The sequence below is a fragment of the Oenanthe melanoleuca genome, chromosome 2 (assembly GCF_029582105.1).
Source record: "Oenanthe melanoleuca isolate GR-GAL-2019-014 chromosome 2, OMel1.0, whole genome shotgun sequence".
Lineage (NCBI taxonomy): Eukaryota > Metazoa > Chordata > Aves > Passeriformes > Muscicapidae > Oenanthe > Oenanthe melanoleuca.
The window spans coordinates 49,838,834-49,852,502 of NC_079335.1; the positions used below are offsets into that span (position 1 = coordinate 49,838,834).

Genomic DNA, 13,669 nt, shown 5'->3' on the forward strand with positions numbered 1-13,669 from the left:
TTTTCTAACAAAGCAAATCATACTTTCACTCACTAGCTGTACTTAAGTAAGAAAATGTGTCCCTGTCCCAGGAAGAAAATTACTTTTTCATCATATTTAAACAGCAGTGTCATTGAAAGATTCATGAAGCTTGTCTGTCTGAGCTTTAAAACAAGATGGAGTGAGCTAGTGAAAATCACTCTTGTCTAACTACTTTATAGTGCAAAAAATAGCTTTGAGCTGTGAGTGTGATGTTATCTGCTACTGAACCAAAAGATCAGGTGACAGCTGTGTAGCCCACATTCTTGGCCACTTAATCAGCATTGTCATGGGTCAAAAAAAGGCAGGGTGTTTGGGCCTTCCTCCAATATCTAAATATGAGTCTTTGCTTTTCTATTTCTGCTGTAACATGAGCAAGAGAGTGTTCCTGCTTTGTATCATTATAGGAAGGGTGACTTCATGCTATGGATTATGCAGGGTGGCCTTGATATCTTACAGAATTTGAGATGTGCTTACTTGCTCTTGTGACAGCAATACAGAATGAAGAGCACTGTGAATATCACTAGCAACTTTAAGGTAACAGCTAAATAGATAAACACAATCTATTTATCTAATTGTTAAGAGTGGATATACGCCTTTCCAAAGGTTTCTTCCTGGCATAGGTCAAGCAGACCTGTTTCCACATTATAATTATTTGGACACCAGACCTCTCTAACCAGAAATACAGATCTTGTTTGGTTTGAAATTTTCAAAAATCAGCTGCCAGAAGTAGCTCAGAAATCTGGAATATGGGAAATGGTTCTGCAAGAGAATGATTAGCAAAACCAGGGTAGCTCTGCCAGTGAAATTTCTGTAATGAACAGTGTAATTATTTATAATTTATGGTCAGGTTGTTTAATTTTCCCTCAGTGGGATGTATTATTCCATATTTAAAAATAAAATTTTTGCAATGAAGGCTGGTTTTGTGCATTTCCTATTGATGTACATTAAAATCTAGAAATTAGTTACAACAATTGCCAGATTTTCTCTTTATTCTAAATGTTTTACTGTCTCATTCTTTGATACTTTTCATCAGGAATAATTTTATTTGTGATAATTGGGAACTCCTATGTTCCTCAGCTGAACTATGTCTATGCAGGGAACTGTGAACAGGTATTTCTTTGAGGTGATCCAGTTCAAGAACAGATGTAAGGTATGCAAAGTATCTGTTTGTCAGCAAAAAACAATCAGCAAAGTACTTCTTTTTTTTTTTCCCCATGCAGATGCTTCCAATCCCCTCTCCAGCCACAGCTTAGCCTTTAATGAACTCTCTTGAATGCATTCTTGGAACCAAACTACCATGAACCTGTGGGTTTTGCCTAGTCTTTTCCTGATGCTCGAGTTCTTTTTGTACAGTTTCTGCACGGCTTTCATGCACCCTCCAGTACTGAACACAGTGAAACACAGCTCACAATTCCCAATCAGCCACGCATGACCTGTGTTTTCTATTGTTCTTGTTGGTATAGCAATTCCCTGGAGCCCAACCATTTCTTAGATTTGCTGTAATTAAAGCAGACCGGTTGTGTTTTTGGAGGTCAAGCACTTTATCCTCACTCCTACTGTGACTGTGACCAAACACTCCTATAATGCTCTTCTGTAATCCTCAGAACTCGGCAACTTTCTATCTCATTTTCTCTAAGCTAACCTCAGATAGCTGTGGATACAGGCATGGATTTTTCCAATTCCCTGTAACAAAGACAGGATGGAAGCTACTGTTATATGCCTGAACACCATAGTTTATCCACTGCAGGGCTGATCAGAAATACAATTTCATGTGCATCTGGACATTCTGAACTGAGAGAGATCATCCTTAGCATAAACATTGGTTTAACTGCTCATTTCGGGATTTTTAGGGGCAGATCTACTAGAAGGCAAATTTTAAAGTTTATTTTGTCTCAAGTTAAATTACCTGTGACACTTCTTGAGTTTTTTTGTTTTTTGTTACAAAGGCAACAATTTATAGACCAGCTATAGTTTCTAATTTGTGGAAGCTATAACTGCAGCTTTTAAAGAAAATAGAAATTACCTCAATTATAACCATGAAAAAAAAAAAATCAAATTTAAGAAAAAAAACAAAGTTTTTTTTTATTGCAAAACACTCATAGGTCACCACGGCTTCGGGGAATTAAGGCAACATCTTTTTTTTTTTTGCGGGGGGGGGGGGCGGGAGAAGAGTGAAGTTCTAGGCAAACAATAAAGTAAGAGAATACTTGCTATTGAAAAGAAAAAGTCTGACGTCAGGGAAGACAACAATTAATGCTGTTCTGCCCCCTTGCGTTAACTTTTGCGGCGGCTGCCGTAGCCCCGCACGTCCCGAAGTTCGTGTCCCTTGGCGAGGATCGCAGATGCGCTGCCCGGAACGCAACAGAGCGGCGTCCCGAAAACAGCACGGGGGGCGATCCCTGGAGGCGATACAGCCCCGTGCCCAAGCTCGGACAAGATGTGATGTATGTGGAAATGGTCCGGAATTCGCACAGATCGCTAAATACGCCGGAGCTCGCTCGGCCGTGCGGGGGATGGGGAGAGCTTAGAGTTCAATGGAAAGCGGCAGCGAAACCGGCTAACTACATGGAAAAGCGGCATAGAAAACAGAGGACCCGGGTTGGAGAAAAATCAGAACCTAGAACCCGAGCTCAAGCTCTTAAAACCAGCATTACCTAAATTCTTGCTTTTATCGTTTTAGTAACGCGCACAATAAACAAGGCATTAAATTTGGCCACAGTTGCGCTCGAAAGGAAAAGCTCTCATTGAAAGCGAGGGCCAACAAAAATATTTCCACCTCCAGAACTCCACTTTAGTTTTAAAACTGTTTTAAAGCCAGCAAACACATCCTTGCAGTGCCATGGACACCAGGAGCCAAATCCCCAGTGGGAAGGCGGCTGTCATGCAGCTGTATTTCATACGTGCCGCGGAGATAAACGCCAGAAGTCACACGCTGCAAACGATGAGAGATAATTGCCATTTTAATGTGATTTTATTTCCATCACTCCCTCTCTAACCCTGCTAATTCCTGGCGTTACTCTTCACTCGCAGGACCAAGAGCTGCGCCCGTGCCTTGAACCGGGGGCCGGGCTGGGCGCTCTCCAGAGATCCCTGCCCGGAACGCTCCGCAGGCGCCAAGGGAGGCTCTTACCGAGGGCTAGGCGAGGAGATTAAGTTTTATGAGCAGCACGCGAACGCGAAGCAATTAATGTACAAGAGAGTGCCGCTCCTCGCCAGCCCGGAGAACCATTTCCATCTTAATTTCCTCTCGGTATCAGCCGCTCGCCGTGCGGGCAGGGCTCTCACGGAAGGCTAGTTCTAGTTCTTCCGACAGACTCCAGACCGCCTGTACAAACAAACCGAAGCGCTCATGGAAAGCCGGCGCTCTCCCCCTCTCCTGCGCTTCCCCTTCCCTGTCCCGGCGCTCGGAGCAGCGCCAGAGCGGCGGGGCGGGGGCCAGACCGCTCCCGGGCCCGGGCCGCTCGCTCCCGTCTCGGCGGGGCAGGGACCCGCGGCGGCCAAACTTGAGCCCCTGGGCTCTGACCGGGGCCGGCCGCGGCAAAGTTACCGAGACGCCTAGCTGAGGTTTATTTTTTTTTTTTTGGTTGCTTCTTCTCTCCCCCCCGCGCTGTCCGCGAACTTTCGACATCGTCCAGCCCGGCACGCAGCCACCACCTCCTCAGCACGGAGTCGCGCTCGGGGCAGCGGGGCGGGAGGGAGCGGCGAGCGCTTCGCCCCCGCAGGCGGCGGCCGCCCCCGAGCTGCTGTGGGCGGCGGGGCCCGGCCGCCTCGCCCTCTAGCGGGGGAGAGCGGCGGCGCCGGCGGCTGGGCGTGACTTTCCGCGCTCCCTTCAGCCCGCCCGCCCGCCGGGGGGACCGCGAGTCAGTCAGGGAGCCGAGCCGAGCCGGGACGAGCGGCGGCGCCGGCCGAGGAGGCTCCGCGATTAAGGGTGCCCCCCCGGCACCGGGGGAGGCGAGCGGCGCCCGCACGGCCCCCGGAGCGGCGGCACGGCCGGAGGAAGGCAGACGGGTGGGCGGCCGCCGGCCACTTCAGAGCCTCTTCCCTGCCCTTAGGAGCGGAGAGAGGGCGAGAGGGGAACAGCAAGTGCGGGAGTCCGGCTGCCCCCTCCTCGCCTGCCCCACTGGACTGGAGGGGGGCGAGAGGGGCGCCTCCTACTTTGGCAAACACTTTGGCACTTTGCTGGATTCGGAGCAGGAAGGGCTGGAAATATGGGGAAAGTTGGAACTTGCCTGGTTACTTTGGCCGGACTTTTTCTGGCAGCGGGAGCGCAGACGTTCACAGGTAAGGAGTCGGCTGGCCAGCCCGGGGCCGGGCAGCCTTCCCGGGGGCCGGGCGGCGGAGGGGCGGGGGGAGCGCGGCTGCTTCGGGGGCGCTGGGGGTTTGGTTTGGCGTTTTGTTTCCTTCTGTATATTTTTCTTTCTTTTGGATTTTTTTTTCTTTTTTTTTTCTTTTTTTTTTTTTTTTTTTCCCATCCCCGTCCCCCTGACGGGTCTGACGCTTGGGAACCGCTGCGTCGATGGGGTGGAAAAAGTGTCCCGAGGAGGCAGCGGTGCCGGGATGCCGCTCCGCTGGCGCCGCTGAGCCCCGGTGGAAGGTCGGGAGGCTGGCGGGGCTCGGGCAGCCCTAGGGCAGGGCTGCAGGGACGGGCGGGACCCGGGCTCGCTCCGGCGTTTTTCCGCCGCTGACTTCCCGAAAGTTTCCCGCTGCCCCGGCACGGGGGGCGGAGGGGCGAGGGGAGCTTCCCCCGGCTGGCGAAGGGGAAGCGGGGTTTGGGCGCTGCCCGGAGGGGCCCCTGTGTCCGGCCCCGGCGCTCCCTGCCCGGCTGTCAGGCACCGGGAAAGCCCCGCGCTCCCCGAGCGTCACCTGAGCGGGCAGGGCAGCGCTGCCCGCGGGTGATGGTGCGGGAGGTCGCAGCCGGGAGCAGCCCGGCCAAGCGCCCCATCGCTGTTCCCCGAAACCCCAGACCTGCAGAAGGTTATTTTGGTCTCGAGTCCCCTGCCTACACACTCCCCTGTCCTATTTGTATGTTGGAGAAACCCGTAATTTTAGACAGAAATTTGGATTGTGAAATAGTTCTGTGAGCTCCACGGCTAAAAGTAACTTCAGGATTTTTCTTGGTTTGTTTTGTTCCTAACGTGAAGTTAGTGCAACGTTAAATTGGAGACATCTGGTCCTCTGCCCGTGCGAAGTGTGCTTTGATCTGGTGGGAAGCAATCCTTCTGACTCCTTGTTGCTCTGGCTGCAGAATAGTTTATATTTTGCACATTACATGTTGCTTCTATGGAGCACTGTAGCTAAACAAAGTTTTATGGCTGGGAATTGGTGATGTGGTTTAAAACTTTTTAGAATTCTGGCTTTATGTTTGGTTCCAGGGACCTCTTGTATGCATAGCTGCATTTCCCCTAGTTTCTTGAGAGCATTTTGATTGTAGATGAGACAGAAGATCTCCGAGTAGAAAAACGTTTTGTTCCAAGGTGATACATAACAACAATGAAATATTTTCCAAACTCCTGTTAGTAGGAAGGCATGCTCTGCAGCGAATTATGAAACTGGACTCAGTTATATTAGCTCTACAACTCATTAATGTTGGAAGTCTAGTGTCCAGACTTCAATGGGAGCACTTGATTTATAAAGATAAATCTGTAACTCATTGCTGACCTGCGTGAACTGTCTTACTTTTTGTTTAAAGTTAAGCTGGGCCAGCTCTTCTGGCTATTATATGGTTTGTGCATGCAATGTGCTGATACTGTACTGGCAGCGGCATTGGAGTGCTGCTGTTCGTGTTGCTGAAGAACAATCCCACATTACTGTTTGATTTGTATCCATTGTATTAATTTACCTGACACACGATGTGGAGAGAACAGTTCTGTAAACCGCAGACAGTTCACCAGTGACTTGTGCATACAGTTATTCCAAGGGTGCAATTCACACCATCTGAAGTACTCAGTAATGGAGGCTGCTATTCGCACATTTCAGTGAGATTTCAAAGGATGGCATGGGATGCAGAATCTGCACAGTTTTCTCCCCATGTGTGTATATGTATATGTGTGTTAAATGCTGAAGGTAAAGATTATTTTTGAAGATTCATGTACAGAATTTATTGGTTTTTGTACTGATTCTCGACACTTGTAACAAAATTGATGAAATTCCCATTTTTGTATTTTACCCCATATGAAGTTAACTCTAGGTATCATTTTTACTTGGGGAAAAATGCTGTTTCTTTTGTTAAAACCTTTATGCATTAGCATCAAGGACATTAAATTACAGAAAAATCCATCCTTGAGTTGGGTAGTTACCTTTTGTAATAACTGTCCCTTATTGCAGAAGGGAGCTATATGACTAATCTATGAAAAGTTTAAAAACAAACAAAGAAAAAAGAAACAAAGCCAACTCCACACGTTCCAAGCAAAGAATAGCAGTGTGTGAATTAAGTGCCTGTGGCATTTATAGTTCCATTTTTATTTATACCCTTTTCTAAGCTGATGTGTTTAACAAAGATTGGTTCTAATATTACCTTCAGCTATTGTCTTATTTGAGTTTCTTATTTAGAAAACAGTCTTACTGAAAGATCAGATCTTGGCTTTTCAAGGCCTGAGAGCTTTCAAGTAATCTTTTGAAAGCAGCTTAACAGTTAATAACAATGAGATTTTCTCTGAGTCCTTAACTAAAGATTTTAAAATTCTGGATTCATCAGTTCAAAAAGTAAATGATCTCAAGAATTTTAATTCAAGAGATATTACTGAAAACATTGTCTTAAATGGACAGTGATGCTAATCCTAAGTTTTTAAAGTGGGGCGGACTCTTTCCGCAAGATTAGTTTTGGGTTTAGGTTCTTTACTGTTTTTAAATTTCTTTCTGTGAAACTATAGCACACCTAATTTAGCTGGTTTTGTTTATAATTTTAGCAAAATGTTATTAAGTTGGTCCCATTCAGTTGGAGACTGAATGCTAATATTACTAAAGTCCCTAAAAAGTGGTGTTCAGTCATGGAAAATGCTACTTGGCTCCACCATCTTCCTTCGTCCACCTCCTTGGTAGATTATTCAGGCCAGGGAAAGCAATTCACTCCTGTAAGGGATTTAGGTCAAACATAGAGATACAGGAAGTTAGAAGGGACATTGAAAACTTAAATATTTGATCTCACATAAAATTAAGGGTCTGGATGGGATGAGTTCTGTCAAATACAAAAACAGGGAGCTGAAATTGAAAGCAAGGAAATATGCAAGAGAACTTAGAAACTGTTTTTATGAAGGCATTCATATTCAGGTAGATGTAAATGTGCACCCAGCCTGAATTCTGAAATGGGTGTTTCTTGGTTACAACCTGACTCTACGGAGGGAAGGCTATTATTAGTCTGTTATATTCTCTTTAGCTGTGAAAAAGCACTGAGGTTGTATACCAATGCTCTTTTAATGGCACCGGTTTAAAAAGTTTTTCTGTGAGAAGGAATGAGTCCTATTGCAGTGAGAGGGATGGACAGACTGACTAAAAATGCTTGTGGGATGCCATTCATTATGAACCAGGACCAGTAGCAATTATGAAGAGAAGAAAAGGAGGAAAAGTACAAAACTTGAAAATTTGTTTTACCTAGGGAGTAGTAAAGGTTCTACATAAAGGATAGTAATTCTCAAGCTATTTCATTATTTATTAAAAAATACAAAAACTTGCATTCTGAGTAGATGTTGTGCCTTAGATTCATCTGTTCATTTTTGGATGTAGGCACTTTAAAAAGAAGGATCACTTTTTCCAGAAAAGAGATGTAAGGAAGAAGGTTGACATGCTGCAGTTGAAACTTACTGTGATTATGTTGATGTTTGGTGACTGCAGAGAAAAGAAAAAATATAGGTTAAGTCTTCATAGGTCCTGTCCTAGCTGAAATGAAGTTCCTGGCAATGTCTAGAAAATAAGAAGTTTCTGATATAATTAACTGTGTGTAAAGAGATTTCCCAGAGTATTCAGGATCTCTGTTTGAAAGTCTGTATTAGCTATTCTGATCACTTCAGCAACAGAGAACTCCAAGTGTAGTTACATCTCACTTTAGCAAATTCTGCTTCTGTTCGCATTGTTTATTCCACCTGCTTTTGTTTCTCCACACGTCCATCAAGTCTGTATTCCTGCATCTTCTAAGGAAAGTAACATATGCCAGTGAAGATGCAGCTTTATTAGTGGCTGATGCAGTTTGTCAGCTGGTCTGTAAAACTATTCCAGCTACAGGTCACTGCATGGACTTGGCCTCACAGAACAGTGAGAGCTGTGGGGGAAGATTCTCAAACCAAACTTCCCGCTGTTAAGAGATTTTTTGCTGCAGCTATTACAGCTGTTAGGTGAATAGGTGAATGACTTGATTTCTGTTTTACATCTAAGATTATTCATATTTAAAACACTCCATTAATGGAAGCATTTTGAAAAATCTGCTTCTAAACGTGATTTTTTTTTTTTTTTATGTTTTGTTATAACAAATAAAGTAAAGTTTGTGTTCCAATGTAAACTGGCATGTGCCTTAGAATGCTTCAGGTAAAAATGAATCAGGGCTTTCGAAGTGGCAGAGTTCATCCAAAAAGAAACTGTGCAGCAGGTATGGGGTTTTAAAAAGTTTTTATTTTATTCAGCTGCTCTGATTTCAAAAGATAGTAGTGAAACCCCATCAGAAATTAAAAATAAATCTTAGAAAATACCACAAGGATGTAATGACACTGGGTGAAAAGAATGCTATGGTGTTCATTTGGTCTCATGATTTAGCTGTTGTCAGAATTCATGAGGAAAACAAATCAAAGTGTCCTAAAACAAAATAAGCACATATAATGTATGAAATAATAATATCTTCAGTGCTCACAGAAGTTGCTGGATTGACAGCTAGAGAAACCAAATCCCCAGGCAAATCACAAAGCATGTTAGGGTGAGCAAGTTTCTGAACTCCGCTTTGCTAATGTCATTTGGGTGTGACCTGGAGACATGCGGGGATGGTTTATTTCTCATGTGTGCTCACCCACACCCTGTGATGGTCAGTGAAGATGTCAAACAGACCAGCTGCTGGTGGCCTGGTCAGTTCCTGCTGAGACAACCCCTTGAGTGTGCATCGTTGGATTCAGCTGGAGGGAAGATAATAAGTGTGGGCTTGATGGAACAAAGTCCAGTGATGTTGCTGGGTCAGGATCTGTGAGCTGATCCCCTATTTCACGTGTTGCAACTTTATGCTAAAGGAAAGACTTTTTGAGAGGGGTATCTCTAGTGTTTAAAGCTTGTTAGTGTCACTGTCAAACACTTATTTCTATCCTACATCACTAAATTCTGAAGATGTTTCCCCAGGAAATGACATGCAATTACGAACCTTTCAGCTCACAATTATGACTCTTGTGTAAAGAAGTAGAGTTTTGAAAATTTTCCCAGGAAAAAACTGTTAATGTGTGACTGCAGCTGAATTATCTGCTAATTTTCTTTAGGAAACATTGAGAATCTTCTCCTTACTTCATTTAATTTCATTTGATTTTTTTTTTGATAACTTCTAGTTCTCTTATTTCTGATTTTCTGATCTATATGTTAAAATAAGATTTGGAGACACCAAAACCAATTTGGAGCATATGGTCATATATTTAGGAAAAAAAAAATAAAAGTAGCAATAATAAATTTTCCTGTGTCAATCTGTTCACCCAAATGCATTCAGATACTTCTTTCTGAATTTTGTCATGTCTTCCTGAGTTTTGCCTGCTGTGATCTGCTGCTGATCACTAGGTGTAGCTGCATCTCTAAATCGTGGCATAGAAAGAGAAAGGGCTGTAAGCTAGGCTTTGTGAGAATGTAGGTGTGTTTGGAGGCAGAGAGGTGTGAAAATAGATGATGGATTTTTGTGACCTAGAGAATTTTAATCCATTGGTGGCTTGTTTGCATCAGTTTGATTACAACACAAATCAGCTTTTAATTACATTAGTAAAAAATCTGATTTCAGTATTACTGTTAGTATTCAACAGAAAGACAAATGAATCCTCTAATATGACAAAAAGTCATAATAAAATGCATGAAACTACAGAGAAATTGTCAGTACTTTCCTAATGTTTTAAATGCAGGAATTATTGTTGCAGAGATCTAATAAACTTTTCTTTGAGGAGAAATCAAGATGGTTAAGATATAACAAGTTTTATGTGAGTACATGTCTCCTCAATACCTATTAGAAACCTTTCTGACCCATTCAGAATAATTATCTATGGAGATGATGTTGCTGTCAGTGGAATTCTGTTCTCCTTTTGGCATAAGGAAATGTTGTGTTGGTTTTCAAGCCATGTGGCTTCCATTAATGCTGTGAGGAGGTACAGAGAGGAAGGTGCCACATATGCTTTAAAAATGAAGGAAAGACACTTTTGTGCCCAGATTTCTGAGAGTAATAACAGTAAAAATTAAGGTGTATTTATGCCTCTAAGACATACCCATGCTCAGTATCTGCTGAGAATAGGAAATCTCAGCCAGAAATTGTCTGACTCAACAGTGACCCTTTGCCACATAAGGAGCAATGGTAGGAGAAAAAAAGTAATGACCACAGTTGTTCAGACAAAACTATGGCAATATTAGCAAGAAGGAGTTCTGAGAACTGGTTAGACTTACTGTGGTTTGCGGGGAGGGGAAGGTGGGAAAGGAGGTATAGCATTTGCTGGAAGAATGGAAGTGATGAATGTTACTAGAAAAGAGGATGTAAAAAATACTCTGAAGTCTAAAAGGCAGCTGAATTACTTGTGGAAAACAGAAGTGAATTTATATAATTCACATTTTCTTATTTTTTATTATCTTAATTTTCAACGCATTTGTTTTTAATAATGTGTTCAAGGCTCAGATATGTATTCTGACAGCTTTACATAGCAATAGTTGATTATCTTTACACAGGTGATTAAATGTAATGATGTTAATGAATCTTTAATTTTTTTCTGTGAAATGGTGTAAACCCAACATTTTGCTTATGACTGTTTGTTTCTCCCCTCCCCACCCCCTATCTGTAATCTACGCTGATTTAGAACAATAATTTTTGGTTAGAGTGGGATTTTTGGAGGGGCAGATTAGCTTTTTTTTATTGCTTTCCTCTAGTTTTTTGTCTTTTTAATCTTCTTCACTGTTAAGCTATTAGAAATATCTCTTACAGCATTTTTTTGTTAATCACTAGAAATGTGTTTTTGCTCTGGAATAGCTAACAGCTAATTACCTCTTTTATCACTTCAGCTCTTCATCTTCTAGGAGAATGAAATAGAGCATTCACATGCCTGTTTTAGAGCAGATTTTTTTCCCCCCCACCTATATCACACGTATTTTTGGAGTATTTTTTGCTTGTTTGTTGTTTGGATTTTTTTTTCATGTTCAAGGTCTGGTTATTTTGGGGAAGTTTTCAGAAAGATCATGCTTTGTTTTCTTGAATCCTGTCACGTCTTTTATCCTGAACTCTGAAATCAAATATGGTTTAGACAATTTATAAATAGTGAAGTGGACAAGATATTTTTGTCAAGTGGACCTTTGTTTTAATTCTGTAGCACATAAATGTTGGCTCATTAGGTGAAAGAACTGTTTATTTGTGCTGATAAGATTCTAACATAAGATTGAGGAGTATATTACAGGAGTTTCTGTGTACTTTCAGGTGGATAAATAGCAGATCAGTAACCTAATACTTAGGGTTTGCTTGATGGAGTTGTTACAGATAAATTGAGTGGCTATTCAAATATTTTTTTCCAGAGAATATGCATTAGACTGAGTAATAATTTTCACCTCTCATATGTGCACTTCCATACTTGTGTATGTAACCTGTATGTATATAGCTGTAACCTGTGTGTAAATTTGTATGCCTCTGTCTTAAAGTTGATGAGTTACTTCCCATTAGCAGACCTTTGCATTTTTCATGGTGTACTTGACACAGAGGTAGTGGCAAATAATTCCTTATTTTGGCAGCTGATGCTTAGTCATTCTGCTATGGCTGATGTCGTAGTTTCTGACCAAAAAATGGTCATCTATATGCACACCTTAAAGTTTTGATTACCAAGTCTATGTAGTTTCTGAGGGTAGCGTTTCTCACAGTTTCTCACAGAGAAAAAGGATCTCCAGTTTTGAGAAAGAGTGTCACCAGGTTATATCTCAAGGAGAGGTGAAGGTGTCCTAAAGGGATTGACACTGTCCTCTACCCCCACAGAAACTTCTGTTTGTCTCACTTTTTTTACCTTCATGGCTTTTTACTGTTCTAACAAAGAGTTCGGCGAACAGTTGAAAACAAACATGAAAGTCAATTGTTCCATCTTACTGAGCTGTGTGAGGCACCATAGCAGGCATAACTATTTCTTCTGTAGCTGCCTAGTTTAGTGCAGTTGCTTTTTCTTCTTACACACTCGTTTTTATTGAAAAATTTCATTGCTGCTTCTCCGTCTTCCATCCTTCTCATCCACTGTGAGAAATCCAATGTTTCCTAACATCAGTGCAGCCTGCTCAAAGGTGTGGCAGAAACTTGAAAGAAAATATTTTTGTTTCAAGGTGTTTGACACTGTTTGCACAGTTTCCACACCTGTTGGTTGCTGTGACGTGTAAATCAGGAGCAACAGTGTTCTGATGATTAATTTGAAGTTAAGTGTTTTTATGGTGTAATACCTCTTTTCAGTTAACTGTTTTAAGATATGTCATAAAATCTTAACCAAGGAACTGTTTTCTCTCCGTGGAACTTTCTGAGCCTGGAGACTTTTGGAATGGCATTGCCTAACGTGAACCACACCCCTAGAGGACAGCATGAAGACATACATATGAGTGTAAAAAATTCCTGTTTTAATAGTAGCTTAATGATCAGAACTCCCACATAGATGTGGGAGATCCATATTTAACTCTGTGCTCTGGCATTTGGCAGTGACATAGATGAGGAACTTTGTAGCCAGACTAGTTGAAATATTTTTTTTGTTCCCCATGGTTGAGAAATCTGCTAAATTTACATTTACAAAACATAAAAAAAAAAAAAAAAAAAAAAAAAAAAAAAGGAAGGTGATAGCTCAGAACCCCAAAACAAAATATGAGAAAATGTACAGCAGCTGCTTGTCACCACCTCTAGTTTCAGGTTTTCCTGGAAACTCAAAAACATGGTTAAATACTGTAACATGTTTAGGAGATAGAGGCAGTTATGGCTGTTCTTATTTAATGACTGAAAATAGCTTTTGCCTTTAACGTTACCTTTTCTGAATTCTGCAGAGTAGATGAAGATTATTTTGCAAAGCACTGCATTCAACACTTTAATATAAGCACTTTACATAACATATCGCTTAGGAATTTTCTTTTTAACTTCTGCAGAGACAGCTTGGTACTGAAGTGGTTTCTCAGTTACATAAGATAAATTGTTGTCCCAGTAATAATTTTGAGGCACTGTGCAGCTGATGCCCTTTTTGCTGTGTCTGAAAGATGTCATCTTGACTGTCCTTGCTCAGGGGAAAACCTTTGCGAGCAAACTTTCTAAATGAGAAAGAAACCTTTTGCTTGTGTTGGGAAACCAACAAAACCAAAAGACAACTAAAGTTAATACCTATTTAAAATCTGAGGGTGAAAATGTGAAATGGAAGTCTGGATGTTGCCTGACATTAGTACATGCTGTTTATGGCAACAGCAAAGCACGTGGATTGAAGACTATATATAAAGTTCATGAGGTGTGTTTTAT

The 13,669-nt window shown here is 42.1% G+C and overlaps 1 protein-coding gene across 4 annotated transcripts in view; it reads left to right on the forward strand.

Annotated features, from left to right (window-relative positions):
* Positions 1-3,916: 3,916 nt before the first annotated feature.
* The window catches only part of PTPRM (protein tyrosine phosphatase receptor type M), a 437,605-nt gene continuing 427,852 nt past the window's right edge, over positions 3,917-13,669 (forward strand). For all 4 annotated transcript variants that reach the window (XM_056483790.1, XM_056483785.1, XM_056483787.1 and 1 more), the window contains exon 1: positions 3,917-4,302. In XM_056483790.1, the coding sequence (XP_056339765.1) occupies positions 4,230-4,302 (73 nt within the window). In that variant the 5' untranslated portion in view covers positions 3,917-4,229. The remainder of the gene's footprint in view (positions 4,303-13,669) is intronic.